Raw genomic sequence first — 27,264 nt, 5'->3', positions numbered from 1 at the left:
CCTGCAGCCTCAGGACATTGAAACATTATCATCCCATTTTACAGAAGAGGAAACTAGTACATGCAGCGGTTAAGTAACTTTGCTTAAGGTTATGCAGTTGATAAGGAGCAAGACCAGGGCTTGGACCCAGTATCCTTCCTGCCTGCAGAGCCCTTGCCGTTAACCTCTGACCAAGCCTGTGCTGCTGAATGTGGCTGGTCCTAGTTGAAGTGTGCTCTGAGCCCACTGGGTCTTGAAGACTTGCTATGAAAAAAAAAAAGAATGTAAAATATCTCAATAATTGTTTATGTCATTACAGGTTAAAATGTTACTTTCTTTGGGGGCATCTGGGTGGCTCAGTCCTTTGAGTATCTGACTCTTACTTTCAGCTCAGGGTCACGAGATTGAGCGCCACATTGGGCTCTGTGCTTGACTCAGAATCTGTTTGACATTCCCTCCTCTCCCTCTGCCACCCCCCTCCACTTTCTCGCTCTCTAAAATAAATAAAATCTTTAAAATTAAAGTGCATTTGATATATCAGGTTAAATAAAATATTGGGTTAAATTAAATAATATATTATTGCCGTATAAATGGTTACCCACAGCTATGTAGTAGGCAAATTGAGAATTGATGGTGGTATGAAAGACAACCTGGTTGTGTTTTTAAAAGTTTTTATCTCAGAGATAAAGACAAAAATATATATGGATAAAATAATGACAGCTGAATTTTCTTCAGAGTAATCAACGGGGTAAAGGAGACAAAAACAGCTCTAAGTTGGGGAATGTCGCTAGTGGCTACACAGGGATTTGTTACTCATTTTCTGCTTTTGTGCATATTTGCAGTATTCCGTAGTAAGGGTTTTAAAAGCTGACAAAACAGCATAAAATTGTTCTATTATTTGGTATCTTTAAGAAATGGCATCTAGGGGCACCTGGGTGGCTCAGTGGGTTAAAGCCTCTGCCTTGGGCTCAGGTCATGGTCCCAGGGTCCTGGGATCGAGCCCCGCATCGGGCTCTCTGCTCGGCAGGGAGCCTGCTTCCTCCTCTCTCTCTCTCTGCCTGTCTCTCTGCCTACTTGTGATCTCTGTCTGTCAAATAAATAAATAAAATCTTTTTTAAAAAAAAAAAAAGAAAAGAAATGGCATCTAGTATAAAAGTGCAGATAAGTCAGATTTCTAAGTAGGGAGTTACCTTAGCAAGTACATTTATTTTATGAGGTCAGGTGATATTTTAACCCACTTTGCTATTTTTTGTAGCGGTCAGATGCTCTGATAACCATTGTCCTGCCCCCCACACCCTCACTCACCTCCATACACACAGCTGGTCAGGTGTCCCGGTGACCTGTTAAGATGTGTACTGTCAATTTGTGGTTTAAGCATGGAAATGACTAGAACTTCAAGATTCATGTTTTCATATAAACCTTCCTGGCTTCCTTTTGTATCTCTGCCCTTGTCTTTATTTTTCCCAACTAACTTTTAAAATTTCTTGCTTACCTGTTTTTCCCCTTTCCCCTAACTTGCTCTCTCAGCCACTTTGGTAAGTGTATAATGTATCCTTCCAGAACTTTTCTTATGTACATATAAGCACATAAAAAGATACATATTTCTCTCCTTTTAAAGGCAAATGTAGCATACCATAAAAGGTGTGCATCTTGCTTTCCTAACTGAATATGCCTCTCCAAGTCCTGTCTAGAACAGATTCTTCATTACAGGTGCATAATTGTTCATTGGGTGACTGTATCAAAATGCATTTAGCCCCTCACTTATTGGTGGACATTTGTTTTTTCAGTATTTCGTGTATTTTACTCTAAAATCATGGGACCTTGTCTGTATCTTTTTCAATGGTCTTAAATCCTGTTTCCGAGCGGGGTTAGCTAAAAATAAATCTTGAGCTTTGCAAATACTTTACTAAGTTACTGTGTTTAATGGGAATTATTCATGTTTCAGGTTGCTCTTCTATTATTAGAAAAAGAAGTGTTAGATAAGAATGATATGGTTGAACTTTTGGGCCCCAGACCATTTGCAGAAAAATCTACCTATGAAGAATTTGTAGAAGGCACTGGCAGCTTGGATGAGGACACTTCACTTCCAGAGGGCCTTAAAGACTGGAACAAAGAGCGGGAAAAGGAGAAAGAGGAGCCCCGGGATGAGAAAGTCGCCAACCAGATCCGAGAAGGGAGACCGTTTTAGCTTGTGCCTTTGTCAAGGTCGACTCTGGCTCTCTCAGAGGAATAAGGACACTGTGGGGTTGATCGTAACCATCTGCTGACCTGGTTGAGATGGTGGGAAAGAGGGGTCCTTAGTCCTCAGCCTCTGAAGTCACAGCCTGGGTGGCAGGGTGACTTTCTGAAGGCCCAGGAGAATGTGTCCCAAGCCCGCCAGGCTCTCGGACAGTGGCTGGGAGCGTGGAGAGGGCACCCAGCGCTGCTCCCTCCGCCATCCGTGGTGCCAGCTGGTGTGTGTCGGGCATCGACCGACCACCCGTGGAGACTTGCCAGTGTGGGAGAGGTGTGTTTTTCTCTTTCCATCACCCACTCTTCATTCCTGTTTCCCTTCAGAGTTTCCCTCTGTGGATGAGCTGTGAAATTACATTGGAGTCCTGATAAGAATATTTTAATTTGACTTAATACTTAAAAGATTGAATCCAGATCACATGTTGCTGTTTTAATGGAATGGTTTTCTACAGAGAGCTGTAACATATCTACAAATATGAATGTATTATGTAAATATGGCTTCTTTACATCAAAAATAAAGTGTACTGTACTTTTTTCCTTCTGAACTCAACAGCGGGTCACTGTTTCGTGCTTGGGATGTTTTCTTTTAGAAAACCTAATGGAAAGGAATCAAGTGTTCTAACTTTGGAGAGAGGAATCCTTTAAAACCTTGGTCCTGCTGGTTCTTACCAGCTCCCCCAAGAGGCTTGGTAATTTCCAGAGTCCTACATTCTGGAATGATGAACTCTGGACATAAAGTACATTGAAAAAATTAAAAAGTACATTGATAAGAAGTCAGTGCAACAATCTGTGGCAACGGCATCGGTTTAGAGCCTCACGAGGCCAGTCGGTCCTGCTGTCTGGGTCTGGAAATCAGTGTGGTATCAGAGCAGGTCGCTGTCCCATGCCGTCCTGTTGGATCGCGGTTACTTCAGCTTGCCTCGTGTGTTCTTGATGCAGTTAAGTATGTTTTGGGAGCAACAACTTCTCAGCCTTCAGACACAGAAACAGGTGGCGCCCCCGGGGCAGCGCGGGACCAATGGGGAGGGCGGTGGCATTGGCAGGCTGCTCTGTCCCGGGACAGCTCCTCCAGGTGGCCCAGAGCAGCCAAGCTCACCGCACCACTGCACCGTCTGCAGACACCAGCAGCTCAGTGTTCCGGGCGCACGGGAGCCCACCTCTGCTGACACTGCAGTCGCCCAGCGCCTCTGCCCAGTGACCTGCAGATGTGACAGACTTACTGCCTCCCTTCCTCAGAGGATGTCTGTGGGAGGTGATTCAGTGAAGAATTGTCTGGAGACGGTTAGGATTCATCTGACCATCAGGGTGTCAGCATGCTGTTCCCCACACAATCCGGAGACGAGGAGACTACTTCCTCGTGCGGAGGTCTGGTAGGCCTTGGCTGTGAGGCCTCCTGAGTGGAATGACGCAGGATGTGCCACATGAGTCAGGTTTGATTTCCTGAGAAAAGGGACAAAGCCATGCATGAGATGGTTGGTCAGATGCTAACTCATCTGCATTTTGAATCCAAGCTTGCGGAGTCGAGAAGGCAACCAGAATGGCCTGGAAGAACTACTGTGGTGAGCAAGACCCATGTTGGTTCCCATGTGGAGCCTGACTCACACCAGGGGCTCACAGCATGCATCCTTTCTCTCTGCCAAGGTCAGTCGCACCTGGCCTATTTCCAGGGTAGATGTGGTTAGTAAGATACTTAAGATTTCTGCAGAAATGGGGCCTGTTTTCACCACAGTTCAAGTCACGCTGCTATGTTTAGTGAGTCCCTTTCTGTGTGCCCAAGGTTGGGGCTCAGCCCAGTATAGTTAGTTATTGGGTGTAAGCCACAGCATCACAGAGCTCAGGCCTGCTGTCAGGTGAGGGAGCTAGGTTACACTGTGGGGTAAACCCCAGGCCAAAATGACTCCAAAGGATAGTCCTTTCTTTCTCACTCCTTATTCAACAAAGGTCAGAGGGGGCTGTGCTCAGCAGTTCTTGGGACCCAGACTGATGGAGAAATCTGTCAAAAGGCAGAATTGAGGGTTGAGCACTAGCATTTAGACCTTTCCACCTGAAAGAGACGTGCTACTCACATTCTCTTGGCCAAACCAAAGTCATGTTCACGGCTAACTTCAAGGGGCAGAAAGGAGAAATAAACCAGAAACTGGTGAACAGCAATGTCTGCTAATTACTAATAGGACTAGCCTGGTCATGTACTGTGGAGTTTGGCTTTACAAGACCTTACAGAAGTTGTGTCAAGTTACCGAAGTTGTAAAGTGATTTGTTATATAGAAAATAGCCCTCAGCCTCCACACTGAACCTGAGTACTTCTGAAGGAACCACACAGCTCTCCGAGCCGGCCCTGCCAGGTACCCCCTCAGCCACCAAGAGCTTACGTGTCCCCCTGGCTCTGGCTGGAAGCCTGGAGGCCATTTTCTGTAGTTCCTCTGACAAATCTTAGCCCAACTGTTGGGCAAGGGTGGGACTAACTAGCCCAGGAGGTCGTGACCCGGGAAGATGAAAGATTCTGTGGGAGGGCTAAGTGTTAGTTGCAAAAGGGGACTACGGGCTTTTATTTACATGTGTGCTACTCAGATGCTCAGGAAAATTCTGGCTGCCACCCGTAAGGTCTGCAGTTCAAGGAAAACCTTTCCCCTGAGCTCATTCACTGAGTGGCAGGAGCAGTTCCCCCCCAGAAAGAGACAAGGTACCCAAGTTACCATTATTTAACAACACAAAACAAATCTTTCAGGGAAACAGGCTGGAAGAGGCAAAGGAACGGTTTTAGTGTTTTATTAGGAATAGGCTGTTGTAAAGTTCCATATTGCATTTTCAGTATAAGGCAACACTGCACAGCTTCAGGTTTCATCACAATGGATGAAAAACACTGTTTCTAACTTCCTTGCTAATTCTCAGCATGGTTGAACACCTGACAGAAGGTGAGGTCAATTCACTGCGCCCTCTGTTGATGGCCTCTTTATCTTTTCAAGTCCTCCAGTAGAAAATTGGGTAGGGCTGCCGATTCTCTGCTATTCCGATGTACTTTCTGGGTTCCAGATGACTGACGGTGCAATTTTGTTGCATTGGTGAGGGGGCCTCTGCCCACATATTTAGAGCAGAGCACCACGGGTGGCCATCAGGGTCACGATGCTCCGGAGTTAAAGAAACATCATCTGATTTGTGGTACGTGAGACTGGGATGCGCCTCTATTCGTTGATCTCCTCTTCATCGTCCTCGAAAGCTTCCTCGCCGTCGTTGGCCGTGGCTTCTTGATACTGCTGGTACTCGGACACCAGGTCGTTCATGTTGCTCTCTGCTTCCGTGAACTCCATCTCGTCCATGCCCTCGCCGGTGAACCAGTGCAGGAAGGCCTTGCGCCGGAACATGGCGGAAAACTGCTCGGAGATGCGCTTGAACAGCTCCTGGATGGCCGTGCTGTTGCCGATGAAGGTAGAGGCCATCTTGAGGCCGCGCGGCGGGATGTCGCACACGGCCACCTTGACGTTGTTGGGGATCCACTCGACGAAGTAGCTGCTGTTCTTGTTCTGGATGGCCAGCATCTGCTCGTCCACCTCCTTCATGGACATGGGGCCCCGGAAGACGGTGGCCACGGTCAGGTAGCGGCCGTGGCGCGGGTCGCAGGCGGCCATCATGTTCTTGGCGTCGAACATCTGCTGGGTGAGCTCGGGCACCGTGAGCGCGCGGTACTGCTGGCTGCCGCGGGCGGTGAGCGGCGCGAAGCCCGGCATGAAGAAGTGCAGGCGCGGGAAGGGCACCATGTTCACGGCCAGCTTGCGCAGGTCGGCGTTGAGCTGGCCGGGGAAGCGCAGAGAGGTGGTGACGCCGCTCATGGTGGCCGACACCAGGTGGTTGAGGTCTCCGTAGGTGGGGGTGGTCAGTTTCAGGGTGCGGAAGCAGATGTCGTACAGGGCCTCGTTGTCGATGCAGTACGTCTCGTCGGTGTTCTCCACCAGCTGGTGCACCGACAGCGTGGCGTTATAGGGCTCCACCACCGTGTCCGACACCTTGGGCGAGGGCATGACGCTGAAGGTGTTCATGATGCGGTCGGGGTACTCCTCGCGGATCTTGCTGATGAGCAGCGTGCCCATCCCGGACCCCGTGCCCCCGCCCAGCGAGTGCGTGAGCTGGAAGCCCTGCAGGCAGTCGCAGTGCTCACACTCCTTCCTCACCACGTCCAGCACCGAATCCACCAGCTCAGCCCCTTCCGTGTAGTGGCCCTTCGCCCAGTTGTTGCCGGCGCCTGTTTGTCCTGGGACAAAGCACAAGAGAGGGGCACACGATTTCAGTAGGTCTGCACAGGGCCGGGGCGAGAGGGGGAGCTCAATCCTACTCATGCTTATAAGAGGGTGATGAAAACAAACACATCTTTCAGCCCCAAACAACTGGATGGGAAGCAGCCCTGGAAACAGCCTGAGTTGGCTCATTCTTCTCTTCTGTTTCTGGGAGAAATCAAAAGGCTTTGCCACCAGGACTTACCGAATGTTGCCTCTTATATGCAGAGGAACTTGTTTTAACCCAATAGACTTGGAAAGAGTTGGGGAAATGGAAATATTAATTCCAATACAATTTTGCCTATGTAATTTTAAAAAGATTTTATTTATTTATTTGACAGAGAGCACAGGCAGGGGACCAGCAGGCAGAGGGAGAGGGAGACACGAAGCTCCATCCCATGACCCTGGGATCATGACCTGAGCTGAAGGCAGATGCTTAACAAACTGAGCCACCCAGGCACCTCCACCAATGTGATTTTTCATTTAAATGTTTTAAATAATTTTTACTGGAAAAAATTTTTAGGTTGAAGCTTAGCTTATCCCTGTTATAAAAAATGTAAGCCATATACTCTAATTGGCAAAGACAGTCCTAACCATCAGAGCAATCCTCCAAACTGGACTTTCTTAAAAAAAAAAAAAAAAAAAAAAGATTGCATTTATTTATTTGACAGAGAGCAAGCGCACAAGCAGGGGGAGCAGCAGATGGAGAGGGAGAAGCAGACTCCCCGCTGAGCAGGGAGCCCAATGTCGGGCTCTATCCCAGAACCCTGGGATCAAGACCCAAGCAGAAGGCAGACTCTGCCAACAGAGCCACCCAGGTGCCCCTGGGCTTTCTGTCAGAAAAACATGACTTTTTCAATCCAAATGTATATGTTAATACACATTTCAAGGATTATTAGAAACACCACTTAGAACTACATTCTAGAACACACTGTAGGTAAATGATGAAAAGCAGTGAAGTCAACGCCCAGTGCTGACCTCCTCAAGCTCATGATGAACATGGTCCCTTTCCCCCACCTCCATGCCTGGCTTTGCCCCTCTGACCCTGAGATATAATGTATCTATTTAGTAATGAACTATCAAAACAAGGTGCTGCTGTTGCTCCTCATTTTAACTGGTAACAAGGCAATGTAATATACAGCCAAAATCACGAATTACTTAAGAAGCAAGGAAGATTATGAAAAGGCATTGTGTTTATTTAGTAAATTGGTGTATATCAAATCTAGTTCTTAAAAAAAAAAAAAAAAAAGTATAAGCGGGCGCCTGGGTGGCTCAGTGGGTTAAGCTGCTGCCTTCGGCTCAGGTCATGATCTCCGGGTCCTGGGATTGAGTCCCACATCGGGCTCTCTGCTCAGCAGGGAGCCTGCTTCCCTCTATCTCTCTGCCTGCCTCTCCATCTACTTGTGATCTCTCTCTGTGTCAAATAAATAAATAAAATATTTTTAAAAAAAGCATAAGCAATTAAAAAATAAATCCATTAGCATCCCCCTCACACTTTCCCTGCTTATTGGATGAAAAGGACCAGGATGCACCACAGGAGCCGGAGAGTGACCTGATTGCATCAAGTGGACACAGAAAACAAGAGATCCCAGGGCTGTTTGTCCTTCTGATCTGAGCTAAGACAGGGTTGGAATCCTACTGGAGAGACTCCTCTCCACTTATTCCAAAGACGTTCACTCGATTTTTGTCTACACCCAGCTGGGGGCAACAATCCACAACCACCATCCAGTGACCAGCTTCTCCGCTCTGGGCTGGCGGGTCCATACCTGACACGGGGCGCACCAGTGGGAAGCCGAGCCCGAGGGCTGTGACATCACTCGGGTTGCCTCCCAGGAGCTGGCCCCGCCCTACATCAGGTAAGACAAGCAAATGGGAGGCATTTGTGCACTTCGGGCTGGGGCCCTCTTACTGAGCTCTGCTGCTGGTCCCCTTCTGGATTCTGCCGTGGACTGTGGGTGTGGCCTTACACAAGGGCCTATTTTTAGAGGAACAGGTCTTATCTCAAATATCCTTGAGTCGTCTACAGCATTTATCAGTGCTAAGCACTGTGGGTGTTAAGTGGAAATCTGTAAAATAAGAAAAACCACCAAAATCCTATGGTTCTTCAGTAAGGTTAAAATGTTGACTACTAGTACTTGTATCGCATACAAAGGGATACGCTCCTTAAAGATCTATAGAAGTTCTTACAAATGAATAAGGAAAATAGTAACTTGGAAAAATGGGTAAAGGATATCAATGGTTTACAGGAAAGGAAATGCAAACAACTTAAATATTTGATGCATTCCTTTTAAGAGAAACGCACATTAAAACAAGGAGATTCGATTTCTCCCCTGTGAAACCGACAGAGCAAAAAGCTGGCAAACCCTGTTGGCGAGAGCTGGGGAAAGGCCCCTCCATACACTGGGGCTGTGGGGAAGGCATAACACAAGGACCAGCTTCTCTGGAGAACAGTTTAGCATATCTTTGAAAATTAGTCCCCTTAGGCTCAGCAATTAGACAGGTGTATGTGCACAGGTGGAAAATGGCATGCAGAGAAATACACGCTGAGGAGCAGTTTGTAATCATAATAAAGAAAAAAGGAAACAGGGCACCTGGGTGGCTCAGTGGGTTGAGCCTCTGCCTTCGGCTCAGGTCATGATCTCAGGGTCCTGGGATCAAGCCCACATCCGGCTCTCTGCTCCGCAGGGAGCCTGCTTCCTCCTCTCTCTCTATACCTGCTTCTCTGCCTACTCGTGATCTCTCTCTGCCAAATAAATAAAAGCTTTAAAAAGGAAAAAAGGAAACAAACCTAAATCTCTTTTAACAGAGGATTGGTTGAATCCATGATGGTTTCTGTGCACAGGAACACAGCAGCCATCAGCCCTAGCACTGAGATGGTAAGGTTTTCAAAGTATATTGCTAAAGGGGGAGAAAAACCCCAAAGTTCCAAATGGTGTATGCAATTGGCTGGCATTATATGCTTGTTCCAGAATGACCACAGGAATCCTAGAGGACTGCCTCTGGGAAGGAGCCTGGGTGGGCACCAACTTGGGGTTGGAATGAGACCACCTTTTCACTATACACTGTAACACTCCATTGTTCCCTCTGAGTCCCGGGCCAAGTGAATGTCTTGCCTAGCTAGGAAACTGAACATTTTAACCCTTATTAAAACACTGAAAATGTTGGGACGCCTGGGTGGCTCAGTGGGTTAAGCCTCTGCCTTTGGCTCAGGTCTCGATACCAGGGTCCTGGGATTAAGCCCCGCATTGGGCTCTCTGCTCAGCGGGGAGCCTACTCCCCCCCTACCCCCGCCTGCCTCTCTGCCTGCTTGTGATCTCTCTCTCTCTGTGAAATAAATAAATAAAATCTTTAAAAAAAAAAGCGTGAAAAAGATTTATTCTTAAAAACAAACAAACAAATAAAAACACTGAAAATGTATTTAAAAAATGATCTGTAGAAACACAGAGTGAACTTAGGAATAACCATGGCTGCCTCCGAAAGATGGGATAAGAGGATAGTTAAGTTTCAACATGACATACTGCTCATAAAATGTTAACTCAGCAAACCTGTCTCTGATGATAATCAAGAGAAAATTGAAATATGAAAACATATCTTTAAGGGAAGTTTTTTTAAATTTTTTAATTTTTTAAGATTTTATTTATTTATTTGACAGAGATCACAAGTAGGCAGAGAGGCAGGCAGAGAGAGAGAGAGAGAGAATGGAAGCAGGCTCCTGAGCAGAGAGCCCGAAGCGGGGCTCGATCCCAGGACCCCGAGATCATGACCCGAGCAGAAGGCAGAGGCTTAACCCACTGAGCCACCCAGGCGTCCCTAAAGGAAGTTTTTAAAATGTCAGTAAGTAGGGGCATTTCTCCATGAGGATAGCCGCTCGGCAGAAAGGCACTGTGACGGTCGCAGAGGACATCCCAGTTACTTTGACGAACTTTTCAAAAAGCCACCAAGGGGTATGTGTGGCCATGATCCCTTTTTCTGAAAGCCAAGTCAACTGCCTGCCTGTGTGTGTGCGCGTGTGTGTGCGCACAAATGCACGTGTACGTGGGAAGACGCGGGCACCATGTACAGCACTAGTCATGTCCAGGGAATAAGATCTCAGGGTCATCTGTGCAAGGGGTGAGGAGGTTCCATTTTTATACTCCATCCTCGCATGTTTGAAAAATACACTTGCCATTTTAACTTTATGATTCAAACAATAAACACATTTTAATATTCAATAGCAACATGTCCAGGAGAGCAGAAGTGCCCATCAGAATGAGACACAGCTGGCCCCTTGCTCAGCTGTGTTAGCCCCTCCTCCCAAGGGAGCTCAGCCTCTCACTCCTGTTGTCTTTGTCCCATCAGCTCAAAGATCCCAAGATGGGGCGCCTGGGTGGCTTAGTGGGTTAAAGCCTCTGCCTTCGGCTCAGATCATGATCCCAGCACCTAGGATTGAGCTGGGCATTGGGCTTTCTGCTCAGCAGGGAGCCTGCTTCCTCCTCTCTGTCTGCCTGCCTCTCTGCCTACTTGTGATCTCTATCTGTCAAATAAATAAATAAAATCTTTAAAAAAAAAAATCCCAAGATGATGGGCATGGTGGCACCGTGGCTCCAGGAGGGGCCAGGCTGGGCAAGAGCAAGACCCTCTAGGCTTGCAGCACCCAACCCCCTGGGGGGGCATTGGCCCCTTAGCCCTCTGGGTGGCCGCTTCCTTGTCTAGGAGATGACTGTATTCTCTCTTATAAAGATTCGATTTTCCCCCAGCCCAATGGACTCGAATATGGCCACTGTCCTTCCTATGCCCCCCACTAACTTCTGTCTACCCCTCCCCACCCAACCCAGCGGAAGTGGCCCAGCCAAATGACCCAGAGGCATGGGGAGGAACAAGGGCAGGGCCAGCCTCGCATGCAGAGTTCAGTGTAGGACTAGCACACCTTCACAAAGGTAAGAATGCAAGTGCAATTGTCAAAAAGAGGCAAAGAGAGGAGAGGGGCGCCTGGGTGGCTCAGTCGGTTAAGCGGCTGCCTTTGGTTCAGGTCATGATCCCAGGGTCCTGGAATCAAGCCCCCCATTGGGCTCCCTGCTCCTCAGGAAGCCTGCTTCTCTAGCTCTTACGCCCCCTGCTTGTGTTCCCTCTCTTGCTGTGTCTCTGTCAAATAAATAATAAATTCTTTTAAAATAATAAATAAATAAATATTTATAAATAAAGTCTTTTAAATAAAGTCTTAAAAAAAATGTGAATAGGGACACCTGGGTGGCTTAGTGGGTTAAAGCAGCTGCCTTCGGCTCAGGTCATGATCCCAGCGTCCTGGGATCGAGTCCCACATCGGGCTCCTTGCTCGGCAGGGAGCCTCCTTCTCCCTCTGCCTCTGCCTGTCATTCTGTCTGCCTGTGCTCGCTCTCTTTCCCTCTCTCTCTCTCTCTGATAAATAAATAAAATATTAAAAAAAAAAATGTGAATAGACTAGAGTAGAAACCAGCTACTGACAAGAAGGTAGCTTCGGCAGATGTGCAGCCACAGCAAGGCAAGCTGAACTTGACTCTTTTTTTCCCTTGGCTCACACACGATCACTTGGCTTCCTATTTCAGCACGATTAACCATGAGGTTTTCTCTGCCTTTGACAAAAGGAAGAAGCTAGTGACTTCCGAAAATATTTTGCCACTGTCTCATAGCAACAGATGTTCCAGTTAAATATTTGGGGGTCATGAGTTGAACACGTTCTGTAATGAGCTGTTGTGACATTAATCAGCGGCTCAGACCCATAGAACACAAGGCTGCAATCTCCAAGCTTTGGCAGGCAGGTTGCAACAGGTCCCCAGGGTTTTCTCAGAATCCGGCCTTGGTTCTACCTCTTGCTCACACTGGGTAAGGGATTAAGTGCTCCCTGACCCCCTCTAGCCCCAAGTCTGCAAGGGAAAGTTACATGTGCAGAAAGAGGCTTTCTGGAGCTCCATTTTCTCCCACAAAACTCTCTCCCACTGTCTCTGGGCATGACTGCTATAAACCAGCAATTCAACCAGCAACTGGTTAAGAAAAAGGTTTTGGGGTTTTTTTTTAAGTATATTCATGTTCAAAACTTAAATGCAGATAACTTTCACTTTTAAAATTATATATTACTTCAAATCAGTGTTGTGTTTTTTTTTTAAAAAAACGCGTCCAACCATACCTAGAGATGGAATGACACTGGTTTACTGTAATTGACCAACTCTGAAACAGGGAGCTCAGAAGCTCCTGGGGGATGAACCACCTCCCAGGCAATTCTGCCTCTTTTTTTTTTTTTTCCTTTTCTTTTTAGAGAATGACTTATAAACAACTGTTTCCTCAAACGGTATACTGTGTTTATGCACTCTGGACACCTCCCCATTCCCTGTAACAAGCATGCTATTTTAACAAAATAAGTACATTCATTTAAACAATTCAGGGTTCTTAATTAAAAATAGTGTTGGCTTATGGGATTGGGAGGGAGACAAACCATAAGTGACTCTTAATCTCACAAAACAAACTGAGGGTTGCTGGGGGGAGGGGTGTTGGGAGAAGGGGGGTGGGGTTATGGACATTGGGGAGGGTATGTGCTTTGGTGAGTGCTGTGATGTGTGTAAACCTGGCAATTCACAGACCTGTACCCCTGGGGATAAAAATATATGTTTATAAAAAATAAAAAAATTATTAAAAAAAATAAAAATAAAAATAGTGTTGGCTTAAAAAAATTTTTTCTTTCAATAGTTTCCATTCCAATGTGGGGCTTGAAACTCACAACCCTGAGATCAAGAGTTGCATGCTCTACCAACTGTGCCAGCCAGATGTCCCAGTGTTGGCTTTAAAAATTACCATTAAGGGGGCGCCTGGGTGGCCCAGTGGGTTAAAGCCTCTGCCTTCGGCTCAGGCCATGATCTCAGGGTCCTGGGATCGAGCCCCATATCCGGCTCTCTGCTCCGCAGGGAGCCTGCTTCCTCCCCTCTCTCTCTGCCTGCCTCTCTGCCTACTTGTGATCTCTATCTGTCAAATAAATAAATAAAATCTTAAAAAAAAAAAAAAGACTTAAAAATTACCATTAAGGGGTGCCTGGGTGGCTCAGTCGTTAGGCATCTGCCTTTGGCTCAGGTCATGATCCCAGGGTCCTAGGACTGAGCCCCATATTGGGTTCCCTGCCCAGCGGGGAGCCTACTTCTGCCTCTCCCACTCCCCCCCCTGCTTGTTTCCTCTCTTGCCATCTCTCGGTCATAAATAAAAAAAGATCTTTAAAAAAAAAAAACAAAAAATATAAACTACTATTAAAGCTATCTCACATCAGCACAATCTACCAAAATTTAAAAATATTCCGAATCAAAAATCGGGACGCATGTTCTAACAAAGATGCAGATACAAGAAGCAATCCTAGAGACAGTTGAAAAGCCAGATGTCCTTTCTAACATTCTTGAAGGTTTACAAAAGCAGTGGATTCGATCATTAAATGGTCACTATGGGTCTGTGTTAATTTCTTCTTAATCTTTTTCGTCCCACTTATTGGCAGCTAGAAAGATGAGTCCAGACCTTTTTTAGTCTCTCTCATTTTCAGTTCAAATAAATTAAACCAAAGGAAACTTCCACCATCACTGAAGCGACTGCCATGAGAAATTAGCCTAGCACAACTTCAGTGGTTTGATCCAAATTCATAAGCCTCTTTTTTATTCATGTATATTTTTTGTTTCATGAAGACTCTTTAAAAAGTTCCACATGGGGCACCTGGGTGGCTCAGTGGATTAAGCGTCTGGCTTCGGCTCAGATCATGACTCTGGGTTCCTGGGATGGAGTCCTGCCTCGGGTTCCTTGCTCAGTGGGGAGCCTGCCTCTCCCAGTCCCTCTGCTGCTCCTCGTGCTTGCATTCCTTCTCACTCTCTCTCAAATGAATAAGTAAAATATTTTTTTTTAAAAAAAGCTGAACAGGTCCTCGGCTGCACAGGAGGGAGGCCTGACCCGGAGCAGACATCAGGGCTAGGTGAGAGACAAGTGAGATGGGGAAGGCGCATGGCTTCCAGGGTCCTATTAGAAACCTTCTCCGGCAAGTGCATGGATAAGGCCTTGTTCATGCCGACATGTCTCCAGATGGACTGAACCGCATGTAAAAAGCTATGAAACAGACTTAATATCTATACGCCTGCCACCCATTGTAAGAAATAAAACCCTACAGGGTTCCCATGAAGCTTCAGTGTAACAAGTAGGATCTGAACCTCTTAAATTTAAACAATGTACAATTACGTAATGTTTTTCTATTCTCTCTTAAGAACCAATAAGGGGGTGTGTGTGTGTTTCAGCTAACTGCCCCTCCCCATGGGGACAGGGTTCACTGAGTTGTATTTTAATGACTGGGTCTTCAGGTTTCTCAATGTGTGAGTCCTATTTATGGGAGTGCAAGTGTCTCTTTTCTTATACTGACAATTTATACAGATTTGCCAAGTTCAGAGTTCTTCCATTTCCTCTAAAGTATTTCTTTTTTTTTTTTTTACGATTTTATTTTTTTATTTGACAGACAGAGATCACAAGTAGGCAGAGCGGCAGGCACAGAGAGAGGAGGAAGCAGGCTCCCCACTGAGCAGAGGGCCCAATGCGGGGCTCGATCCCAGGACCCCTGAGATCATGACCTGAGCGTAAGGCAGAGGCTTAACCCACTGAGCCACCCAGGCACCCCTCCTCTAAAGTATTTCTTAAAGCATTGTCAATTATAGTGCCTCAGAGTCCCTCAGTTGATACGTTTCTTTAAAAGTTTAATTTCAGGCAAAAACTGCGCTCTCAACGCTGCTGGTGGCATTAATCCAAAGGAAAGATTACAGCAAAATGTATAATGGACCTAAATATGTTAACAGGCTCTGCCCCAGTCATTTCACTTTTGAGGATCTATTCTGTGATCAGAATTAGAAACCCAGACCAATTTATGTGAACCAAGATGGGAGCGTCTGGATTCTACGTTAGTACATTCTTTCTTTTTAATTAAGTAAGCTCTACACCAAAGATCAAAAGTCGCATGCCCTGCGGAATGAGCCAGTCAGGCGTCCCTATATATTATATTCTTTCTTAGAGCAAAATCTGCTAAGAAATGACTCCCTGATTATTGGCCATTGTGAAGATTATAGATTTTAAAACTATAATTAACATGGAATATGGCTTAAGTATAATACTCAGTGGGGAAAAAAAGATCTAAGTGATAGTGTTTACAAATAAGGAAAATCAGCAAACAGAAAAGTCAGAAAAATACCTCAATGCCAATGATGATTAGGTGATGATGATCACACAGAATAATGCTTTTACCCCAGTTCTTAATTTTTAATGAGATTTGTGGAAAAAAAGCGGTGTAAAAATCAAATAAATTAACACAAATAATGTAAAACGAAGGGGACTCTCCCTTTTTAAGAGTGGTATAGTCTCTTTCATGACAGCCGCCATGTCCTGGCCTTCCTATGCTGAATGTAATTGCCAGAAACTCAGAGCATAAATTAATTCTCAGCTGCAAATGAATTAACTCTCAGTTCACTCTCTTTGAAACGGCCATGCTTGATGGCTGTCTTTACTGTACATTGTCTTATATCCTTCCTAGAAGCGGGAAAGCCATGTGTTTCACATAGATCTCCACCATGTGTTCATATACTCAAACTCCCAGGGCTCCTGGGTGGCTCAGTCAGTTAAGCCTCTCCCTTGGCTCAGGTCATGATCTCGGGGTCCTGGGATCGAGCTCCTCGCTCGGTGGGGAGTCTGTTTCTCCCTCTGCCACTGTCCCTCCTCACCCCTTGCTCATGCTCGCTCTCACACTTTCAAATAAATAAATAAACAAAATCTTTAAAAAACAAACAAACAACTCACAAGCTCATGTATTCGCTTCTAACATGCATATGCCCCAGGAAGGCCTCCTTACAGGGTCAGCAACAGGACCTGGCCTGCTGGGAGGGGACTAACTGGACAGAGAAGGCAGGGGCCCACTTCCCACTGAACATGCCTTCCACACTTCTGCATTTCCTACCATGCACAGCCCATCAAAAATCAAGTACAGGGGTGCCTGGGTGGCTCAGTGGGTTAAGCCGCTACCTTCGGCTCAGGTCATGATCTCAGAGTCCTGGGATCGAACCCAGCATCAAGCTCTCTGCTCAGCAGGGAGCCTGCTTCCTCCTTGCTCTCTGCCTGCCTCTGCCTGCTTGTGATCTCCATCTGTCAAATAAATAAATAAAATCTTAAAAAAAAAAAAATTAAAAAAAAAATCAAGTACAGTGGACCCTTGAACTATAGTGGGTGGGCTTAAACTACATGGGTCCACTTACGCACAGAATTTTGATAAATTAAGTACAGTACAGTAAGTGTACTTTCTCTTCCTTATGATCTTCGTACCATTTTCTTTTCTCTAGCTGACTTGATTAAAAGAATACAGTGCAGAATACACAGACTATACAAAATAGGTGTTAAACGATTTTTATGTTATTGGTAAGAATTCCAATCCACAGTAAGCTATTAGTAGTTAAGTTTTCAGGGAGTCCAAAACTGTAGTAAATTTTGGACTGTGCAGGAAGTCAGCACACCTAAACCCGTGTGTTGTTCAAGGGCCAACTGTATACTTTTCTTAATGACGAAATCTATTAATTTTGTTTGGTAAAGTTTACTAAGACTGAGGCAGATTCCGCCAACTGTAATCCAGGTTCAAGAAACTTTAGTTATCCTCTCAGACTCTCACCAAAAGTCAATTAAACCTCCAAGGGAAGGCACCTGGGTGGCTCAGATGGTTAAGTGTCTGCCTTTGTCTCAGGTCATGATCTCGGGGTCCTGGGATCGAATCCCGCATTGGGCTCTCTGCTCAGCAGGGAGCCTGCTACTCCCTCTGTGGCTCCCCCTGTGTGTGCTCTTTCGCTCTCTCTCAAATAAATAATTAAAATCTTAAAAGACAAACAAACAAAAAAACCTTCAAGGGAAGAAACTGAGCAGAATTCTATGAGCAGGTGTATTTCTATGCCCGGGAGGGAGATAGGCCATTGCTTCTTTCAGATTCTTACAGAGACCTGGATGCTTGGGCCCCTCGTTCCCTCACACCGTCAAGCCAAAGGAGCCCCAAGAACGTAAACTGATAACACCAGAGGTGGTAGAGCTGAAATTAGCTGCCAAGTCTCCCTTCTCCCCATTCAGTTCTCTATTTTTGGTGCCCCGAACTCAGTAATCCAACCAAGCGGTGCATCCAGGAAGATTCTACAGCTGCTAAGAATCTGTACCCCTTAGTAAGAGAAAGAGAAAGATAGCGTTGATCTGTGTCAAGACCAGTTCCCCGGGGAGGTTGTCCTTTTTTCCTTTCGGGCATACAGACTCTGAACGTTCCCCCAGTCAAGGCTGCATCACAGGTGCCGAGGGGGCAGTCCACAGAACGGACCGAGACAGACACCAGCCAGTGCTAAGAGCGAGAGCGTGGGGGACGGCAAAGGGGTCCAGCTCTTCTAGAAACCAGTACGCAATGTCCATTCTGCATGTGCAAGCATTTCTTCCGGACAGATTCCTTGAACTGAAACTGTTGAATCGGGATTCCTGAGTTGCTGAATCCATTAAGCTCCTCTCTGACAAGGGTCACAACTCAGTCTCCCCAGACAACCTAGCTAGCTGTTGGTTTTTAAAGTACCACCCAGTCTGTTGGGAGGAAAATGTCTTGTTTGACATTTGTCTTGTTTGACAAATGTCTTGTCTCCTCCTCATTCCCAATTACTGGTAAATTTTGTCCCTAGGTATTTATAACTTTCACTGCTACTGTGAATAAGATATTTTCCCATTATATTTTATAATTGATTATTGCCTTGAAGGATATCAATTTGTCCCAGTTTGCCTGGAAGTTGACCAGTTTCAGCACTGAACAGGCAGTGTCCTGAGAAGCCCCCCAGTCCCAAGCAAATCAAGACAGCTGGTCACCAGATAGCAATAATGTCTGAGGCTTTATCTTGTGTCTAGCTGCCTTACTGAGGTCTTGTAAGTGCCAGTCACTGTTCATTGGACAGCCTATCTGGAAAATCCCAGAGAATCAATCTACCTTCAAGTAAAAATTTTGTCTTTTCCTTTAAATGATCCTTATCTCCTTTCCTTCTCTGGTCTTCGTGTACTAGCTAGAACCTTCAAAACATGGACTAATAGTAGGGGCAATGATATCTCTTTCTCATATGTGACTTTGTGTGGAATACTTCTAATGTTTCACCAGGGAGTGTGACATTGCTATGGGTTTGGTAGATAATTGTTAAACAGAGAAAGTATCTTACTTCCAGCTTACACATAAGGGTTTTTGTCCTGAACAAGTCAGGAATACATACTGAATTGTGTCAAATATTTGGGGTTACCTATTAAGATGTTGTCTCTATTAATCTATTAGCAGACTTCTCCATGTTGAATCATCCTTGCCTTCCTAGGATGTTGCTAATATTTATCAAGCACTTACTTTTTTTTTTTTTTTGAAAGATTTTACTTACTTATTTGACAGACAGAGATCACAAGTAGGCAGAGAGGCAGGCAGAGAGAGAGGGGGAAGCAGGCTCGCTGCTGAGCTGAGAGCCTGATGCTGGGCTCGATCCCAGGACCCTGGGATCATGATCTGAGCCGAAGGCAGAGGCTTTAACCCACTAAGCCACCCAGGCGCCCCTATCAAGCACTTACTGTGTGCAAGATAATCTAGGTATAAAGGATTTAAATAGGATTACCTGTTACCCTCAATGAAATCGTCTCTATCTGGTGCCTTTTGAGGAAGGGGTTGGAAAGCAGGTCTTTGATAGATTTAATTTCTATATCATGGTAACTTTAAGCCCTGAATCAGTCTTAAGAGTCTCTCATTTCAGGGCGCTTAGGTGACTCAGTCATTAAGCACCTGCTTTCAGCTCAGGTCATGATCCCAGGGTCCTGGGATGGAGCCCCGCATCAGGCTCTCTGCTCGGCGGGAAGCCTGCTTCCCCCTCTCCCACTCCCCCTGCTTGTGTTCCCTCTCTTGTTGTCTCTCTCTGTGTGTCAAATAAATAAATAAATAAAACAAAAAAGATTCTCTCATTTCCATGTGAGACACTTCGCCTTTTACGGACACTGAAACTGTGCTTGGTTGATTGAGGTACTTCTGTTGGTTAAGTAGTATTTTTCTCTCTGGGCACATTTCTTACTCAATTACACTGGTAATTTTTGAGAAAGAACATCAGTGACTCTAACTGAAGCCGTATGTAACATTGAAATAGGCCACTGCCTAACTCCGCTACAGAGTCATTAGTTCGTGTACCAATAAAATCTTTCAGGATTCTGTCTCTACTTGCAGATTTTGAATATTCCGTCTTTGAGTATCTGTCAAGTAATCTTGATTCTAAAAACCATGGCTATAGGGTGATGGAGGCCAGTAGCACTAACGGTGTCACTTCATTTAATGTAATATAATTTTCTTTGGGGGGGCACCTGGGTGGCTCAGTCATTAAGCGTCTGCCTTTGGCTCAGGTCATGATCCCAGGGTCCTGGGATGGAGCCCTGGATCGAGCTCCCGGCTCGGCGGGAAGCCTGCTTCTCCCTCTCCCACTTCCCCTGGTTGTGTTCCCTTTCCTCTCTGGCTGGGTCTCTCTGTCAAATAAATAAAATCTTAAATTTTTTTTTTTCCCTTTTGGAGTATGCAGAGGGACAAGTGTTTTCTCATGTCTTAGGTAGAAGAAGGGAGGGAAGGATTTACCCAGCTTTAACAAAACAAAATTCACACGGTGCTGAACTTTGGGAAGAAAGGAGAGTAACTGCCTTGAGGTAATGAAAAAGAAACCTAGGTATAAACACATCTCAACTGAAAGATGAGCAACACAAGAACCAACAAATGATCATCATCATGTTATGATCATTTATAAGGGGAAGAAAGAAGCTAATGTCTAAAAAAATCTGTTAAACCAAGAACTATCAATACAAGCACTTCCTTTAGCGATACGGAGATTACGTTCCTAAAGAAAAGTCGAGAATTAAAAGGCGCAGCACCTGGCAGGACACTGGGGACTGCTGATTTCCATCCTAAGCTTTTCTTTGTCTTTTAATCTCGCACATATATCAGTTTGATGTGTTTAAAAAAAAAAAAAGAAAGAAAGAAAGAAAGAAAAAGAAAAAGGCAGAAGGAAGAAGGAAGCCGGAGAGAGGGAACCCACCGAAGATGAAGTTGTCGGGCCGGAAGAGGTGCCCGAAAGGCCCAGACCGCACACTGTCCATGGTGCCCGGCTCCAAGTCCACCAGGGCAGCCCTGGGGACGTATTTCTGAGCTGGAAGAGAACAAAGCCCATGCCCAAGGTCACTTTCTGGTCTCCAGGGTCATGCGCTGCCCCACAGTGAGTCCCCCCAGCTGCCCAGATGGTAGGAAGCAGGGTCTCTTTAGAGACAGAACCTTAGTGCTGGGAGGGGACCCAGGGAACACCGTCCCAGCTGATGCTATCCCGATGAGGAAACCAGCCCAAGCATGAATGGGCAGAGGAAGTACCAGGAATAAGCAGGATGAGAAATCAGGTCTCCTGACTTCCTGCCTTCTGCATTTTCCACTTCACCCTGACACCTCTTTCCTGTTGGGAAGCTTTACTTTTTGAGCTCCATGGAAATAAACCGCTGTGTGGCTCTGACATTCTTTCCACTTTTTGGCACCTCCCTCATGCACACACATGCATGAACCCAAGCTGTAGTCTGAGCGCCTGGTTATGGGGCCGTTTCTGGGATGCACTCTCATTCATGAACAAGTGCCTACTGGGCAGGAACTTGGGATTGCACACAGGATCTGCCCTATAACTCCTGTCCCGCTACACACACACACGCAGACTGAGAGCAAGTTAACAAGCAGGACCTAACTGGAATTTTCCTGAGGGCTATCTTGAAATTTCATATTCTATGCCCTGCTGGTCCAGATCCTTCCTTCTAGCTGCTAGATGGATAAAACCCAGTGATTTATGTATCCTGCTCTTCACAGATCTTGTATAGACAAACAGCAAGTGACTCCAAAAACAGGAGAATTCTTTCTGGGGACATACGTCATGCGTCTGTCATTTTCTGGGTGTCCTTTCAAAGTCTTAGTGGTGTTGTTTAGTGAAGGGCACCTATCACTTTCATAATAAAAACTGTAACAAATAACGTATATATGTAGCCACAATATATACCTAGGGACCCAGAGCAGAGGTGGGATTATTCCCAAACTTGGATATGCCACAGCTTGGAATTTTTACTGCACTCCACCAGTGATCCAGAATTGAGAGCATAGAACGCTTTTGGACGTTGGTAAAAGGTCAGATAAGTCATTTAACGGGGGTGCTTTTCAGATTTTTAGCCAAGAATCTCCATTAGGAAATAGATTTTAAACCGAAAAACAAAACAAAACAGAAAGTCGTACGTGACCCAGTAAGTAATTTCACAACACTAATGGGTTGTCTGGTTCAGGAGTTCAGACTCCGCGATAGGCCAAATTCGGTTGTTTGAAAGAAACTGACGGCGGATTTCCCGCCCCAGGGCGAGAGAGGAAGGAGTCGGGCATCCTGCTATAACCCGGGAAAACTTCCGAGGGCAAACTACCCTCGCGCGAGGGCGTTATCCAGAGAGCTAACCTTGGGTCGATCGGAGAAGACTCGGGAAGGCCGGGGTCCTAGAGGGGGAAGGCCGGGTCCGGGAGGGGAATGGCCCAGGTCCAAGCGGGGCATGGCCAGGGTCCAGGCGGGGGTGGCCGAGGGCCCGGAGCGGAATGACTAGGGTTCCTGAGGGGTGGCCAGAAACCGAGGTGGGGACGGCCAGGGTCTGGGCGGGGACGGCCGAGGGTTTGGGAGGGGGACGGCGGGGTCCGACGGGGAAGGGCGGAGTCCCGGCGGCGCCGCGCTACTCACAGGATGACTCATTGTAGTAGACGTTGATTCTCTCCAGTTGCAGCGCGGAGTCACCCACGTAGCCTCCGGCTGGGTCGATACCGTGTTCATCGCTGATCACTTCCCAAAACTTGAGAAAGGCAAGGCGTGGGGGAGAGACGGTGAGAACCCGGAGCCTAGGGCGCCCTCCCCCGCGGCTCACGCCACGGCTGGCCCGGCGGGGCGGGGTGCGCGGGGCCCGGCTGCCGAATTCCAGGCGCGCCTGAGCCGCCGGCCGCCGCTCCCAGCTGGGGTGGGGGTAGGGTGAGGGGCAGCGGGGGGTCCCTGGCTCTGACGCCCCGTCCTCGGCCGCGCCACTCCTCCAAGCACTTCCCGGGTGCAGCGCAGGGCAGGACAGGGCTCCGAGGACCGAGGCGCACAGAGGGTGCGGACCGGGACGCCCGCACCGAGGGGTCAAGCCCCGACACCCTAGGCCTGCTCGCTGCCCACCCTCAGGAAGCCCGGTGCCCGGCCCACCTTAGTGCCGATCTGATTCCCGCACTGGCCCGCCTGGATGTGCACAATCTCCCTCATGGCGGGCGCCGGCTCTGCGCTCTGGGAACTGGCTCTTCGGACCGCGGCGGCGACTGCGGGCCCGCGACGCGCTCCCAGGGACTCGACCCTCTGCCTGCTCTCCACCCCGATCCTGGAAGCCCGACCAATGGCCGCGGGCCTCGCCCTCCCCGGCCGCGCCCCCTCAGCCCCCGCTCCCCTCAACGCCTCCAGAGCCCCCACCCCCGGGCCTCGCCCTCCCCGGCCGCGCCTCCTCCGATCCTGGCGGGCCTTGGGCCTCCCTTTTCTCCCGGCCTCCGCTCCTTCCCCACCCCACCCCCCCGCCAGGGCTCGCGCCCCGGGCACCCCGCTGCCCGCGCCCCACCTCGGATCTCCTCCCCCTGGGCCATCTTCCTGGGGCCGCTTCCATGCGGTTCTGTCCCAGGAGGGAGAACAGAAAGGGGAACTGAGGACCCCTTGCTGGGGAAGTCAAGCCGGGAAAAGAACCTACTGAAGTGGGTTTGGGGGCGGAGGTAGGGTTAGACGTTGGGGACTTTCAAAGTGGGGAGGTGGACGGGAAGGACACGGTTCTGGCCGGTCGCCGCCCCCATTTTGCTGCCCACACCCCTGTTGCTGACCCTCCCGGGAGGCCGTCGTGGGCAGGCGGGGGCCCACCCGGAGCCTGGTGGGGCCAGGCCGGAGCGCTTGGCAGTCGTGGGTGCTCACAGTCCCCCCCGCGCCCCCCGCCCCGGCTCCCCGCCCGCGCTGCGGGGCAAACCCTGCAGGGAGACGGGCTTTGGGACACGAAAGTGGAGTGTTTGGCATGACTCTGACACTCGTCTCGGGCATTGGCTCTTACGGCCTTGCTTTCCTGCCTGTGCGTCTCGGAATACAGGTACCATTCGGTTCCGACGACCCCGAATCTTTTGTAGTGGGATTTAGTTAAAGTGAATCCCTGGCTGGGTCCGACAGCGAACACACACGCGCGCGCACACCCACACCCACACGCACCCACACGCACGCACACCCCCGCACAGTTGTCTACGCAGCCTCTCCATCTGGAGTCAGCGATGAAAAAGCTTTTTGGCCCCAGGAGGGGCAGAGGGCTGCCTTCGACCTCTGCTGGCCCCTTCACCTTCCCTACTCCTGGGGCGGGCGGGGGTGGGGGGCTCCCTTTTGCTCTTCCGAGCGAGGTGTACCTGTGTGCCTGCTCTTTAAATGCAGGACGAGTGAGGACGCTAGAGGGAAAGTTTAACCACACGGGCCTCTCTCTCCTCCAGGGGCCACGGAAAGGCAGGCCAATTCAGCAGAACGAACTAAGCCCTCTCTGGGGACTTGGAGACAACTCTGCCTATGCAAATCATGACTCTGTATTTCTTTTATAACATGGTACAGCCCTGACCTCGCTCTGAACTCCAGTCCTCCCGCTTCCCCATGTTTGCTGGACGATCCCTCCTGGGCACCTGCTCCCTTCTCACCCTCCAGCAGGTAATACAGTCCTCATTTTAGGGGCTGACATCTGGGCCCTCTGGGCTCTGGCCCCATACCCGTCCCTCCTCGGTTGCCCTCATTCTGCCCCCACCCCCTCTGTTTGCCCCACCCAGCCTGGGCCCCTCTGCTGCCAGCCCTCTCCATAGGCATGCCCACCACGGACACCCACACACCTAGAACTCTCTCCAGTTCACTCCTATGGACGCTTCTGGCTGACAGGGCTCGCTCACTCCTGTACCCATGTGGCAGACACTTAAGGCATGCCAGGGGTAATCAAGGTTACTTCTGGGCATGAATTAGGCCCTCAGGGAGCGACAGTCCCCCTTCCAGGCCGTGTTGTGTGGTAGAAAGCAATGACCACTGGGTGGTGAGTCAGGGTGACTTGGAATTCAATTCCGGTTCTGTTTCCAATTAGCTTTGTGTTCACTCCAATTCTCTGGGCTTCAGTTGATTCATGTGTAAAGCGAAAGGATTATCCTAGGGGCTCTGGTTCTGTGGCACCTTCGTTTGGAATGTACATCCACCGAAGACTTCTGCATGAGTTTCCCTGTGTGAGCACTTTAGGTGGGGAGACTCTGGAAAGGCCGGACTGCGCCATCCCCTCCCCCCAACGCCCCGGCCGAATAGAAATGCTCCACAAAGTGGAAGGGACAGCGCTCCGTCACCTGTACCAGCAGTTTCTTTTTAGATACAAGGAAACCTTGGGGAAGTCCTCACGAGTGTGTGGTTGGAAAGAGGCAGAGAATTTGAAAGATTTTTTCCTTTTGGAGTTTTCCAAAGGTTTCCGATGTTAAGGATTATTTTCTTTACCCTTTGCGTCCCTGGCCCTGGTCCCCTCCTGCACCTTCTCAATGCCAGAGGCCACAGCCCTGCCCACACGCCATCATCAAGCTTTCAGCCTGAGGTGAGCCGGCTGTCCTCTTCCGAGTAGCTGGCACCCTTGCTTAGGCTCTCTGTGGCCATTGTTCCATTTAATTATTGACTCCAAGTAAATGTTCCCCTCTTCCGTCTCCTGGGACTGAGTCCAGTGTCGGGAGGTGGGGGAGTGGAAGGCCTCGGGTTCCTGGGGGAGCCTTTGCTCAGCTCTGGTCCCACAGCCCTTGCGGAATCAAGCCACTAAGGAGCTTAAAGAAAAGTGTCTTCTTCAGCAGCTTTGGCGGTTTGTGGCAATAACCGTGTTTTCAATGCTAGTCCTTGGGTGGGGATTTGCATCCAAGATATTTGAAGGAACCAGAAAGTAGGTGTCAGTGACTTCAGGACCACGGCTGGTAACAGGATTCAATGGGGGAAAGTTGACTAAGTGGAGTTTCTGATGGACACTCCCTGTAGACCGGCCTACCGTCCACATCAGGAGGGCGAGTAACTAAGGTGACTTAGGCTCACGTCCACAAGCTTTTCCACAGAATTTATAGAATCATCACAACATCCCTCCAAGGCAGATGTTAGTGCCCATGAGAGAACCGACGCTCAGAGTGGGCGTCACCTTGCTGGCAGTGGGTGACAGGATCCCAGCCCCCGTGGCTAAGGCCCTCACAGTGATGGGGCTGGAGCAAAACAGGACACCTGTGCCTGATGTAGGAGTTATAAATTAAGCCTACAAAAGTTTTAAAGAGTTCATTCTGCCCTGTTTTTTCCTGTCTGGCAAGCCAGGTTCCAACGTAGGATTCTCAGACGCCTCGGGGATGCGCATCAGGAGTGGCAGTGGAGTGAGGAGGGCTCCAGCCTCCAGCCCCAACTCTCAGCTTGCCCCCCCCCTGCCCCGTCTCTCCCCCTCCAACTCCATCCCACACTGGGACAGGCCTCCTGTGTTCCTGTGAGCACCCCAGCACCCCCCCCGCCCCCACACAGCCATCCCTTTGTGCACATCAGTGTCGCCGTCCACCATGGGGTGGGGAGGTGGCCCTGGAAGCAGGTTGGGACGTTTGTGCAGGGGCCTTCTCCCATCCTGGCTGCTGAAACAGTGGTGTGGGCACATCCCAGCAGCCGTGCCTAGAGCGGTACCACCCAAGGCAGAGACCGTCTTGTCTGTAGCAACATGTTTGGCAATAGGTGTTCATTTGATTATTGTATTGGCCTTTCAACTTTTCTATAGGTTTGTAAACTTCTCAAATGAAGGGATGGGGGCGGGGAAGTACCAATGCATGAAGGAGCCCAGTGAACAGAGGGCAAAGACAGCCTGACCACAGTCTCAGTATCTGCTGGTAAAAAGCTGCCTCCTAGAGTATGGGGGTGGCTGTTGTCCCTTCCCTGGGACACAGAGATGGGATGGATGAGCAGAGAGTTCCTTGTGGCTGAGAAACAGGGCCTCTAAGGGAGGAAAAGGACCTCCAAGAAGGGCTTCCAAAGGAGGGAGGTCTTTGAAAACAGGGTACCGTCTCTCTCATCCCTTCTGCGTCAAGCAAGAAGAGAGAGGGAGGAGGCGAATCACCATTCACTCTAGAGCCCCTGTGATGCTGGCGGGGTAGCTGGGGGCGCAGCTCCTTTGGCTCTAACCCCAGCTCCCCAACAGTAACTCAAGGGCCATGTGTACAGGAGCCCTGCTGGTTTGGGAGCCAGGAACCTGCAGATGCTGCCCCATGAAGGTAGAGGGGTGGCTAAGAGAAGCGCCAAAGGACAGGTGTCTGGGCCCAGCCCATGCACGCACACACACACACACGTACGCATGCGCGCCCACAGCCCCCAGCCCACCCCACTCGGAATTTCCATGATCGGGTTCACCCGGGCAGTGGGGATGGCGATGGTCACGTGACGTGATGGCACCCTTCCACGGTGCTCCCTCTCCAGCTGCTTTTGTTTTGGCTTGGGAACAAAAATAAAGATCCAGTTTTATAGGCCATTGCTAGACAAGACCGGTTTGGGATGTGTGATTGGAGAATATCTTTGTTTTTATGGAACGCCGTACGCCCTGGAGTGCCACGGGGAGTCCCTGTGGGTGGGGCTGCTGGCAGCCTGTCCTGCTCTAGGTGGGAAATGAATCGGAAAGT

The 27,264-nt window shown here is 48.7% G+C and overlaps 2 protein-coding genes across 2 annotated transcripts in view; one reads left to right on the top strand and one right to left on the bottom strand.

Moving 5' to 3' along the window:
- The window catches only part of AFG3L2 (AFG3 like matrix AAA peptidase subunit 2), a 47,078-nt gene extending 44,317 nt beyond the window's left edge, over positions 1 to 2,761 (top strand). The window contains exon 17 of the mRNA XM_044243644.1: positions 1,925 to 2,761. Within this exon, the coding sequence (XP_044099579.1) occupies positions 1,925 to 2,167 (243 nt within the window). The 3' untranslated portion in view covers positions 2,168 to 2,761. The remainder of the gene's footprint in view (positions 1 to 1,924) is intronic.
- Positions 2,762 to 4,961: 2,200 nt separating this feature from the next.
- On the bottom strand, positions 4,962 to 22,932 carry TUBB6 (tubulin beta 6 class V). Its single transcript, XM_044243643.1, has 4 exons — positions 22,775 to 22,932; positions 22,280 to 22,388; positions 20,576 to 20,686; positions 4,962 to 6,454 (listed from the first exon to the last, which is right to left on the bottom strand). The coding sequence occupies exons 1-4, from the start codon at positions 22,829 to 22,831 to the stop codon at positions 5,391 to 5,393; spliced, it is 1,341 nt and encodes a 446-aa protein (XP_044099578.1). The 5' UTR covers positions 22,832 to 22,932; the 3' UTR covers positions 4,962 to 5,390.
- Between the last annotated feature and the right edge of the window lie 4,332 nt (positions 22,933 to 27,264).

Source organism: Neovison vison, chromosome 3 (genome assembly GCF_020171115.1).
Source record: "Neovison vison isolate M4711 chromosome 3, ASM_NN_V1, whole genome shotgun sequence".
Classification (NCBI taxonomy): Eukaryota; Metazoa; Chordata; class Mammalia; order Carnivora; family Mustelidae; genus Neogale; species Neogale vison.
This window is presented reverse-complemented; position numbering and strand designations above follow the sequence as displayed.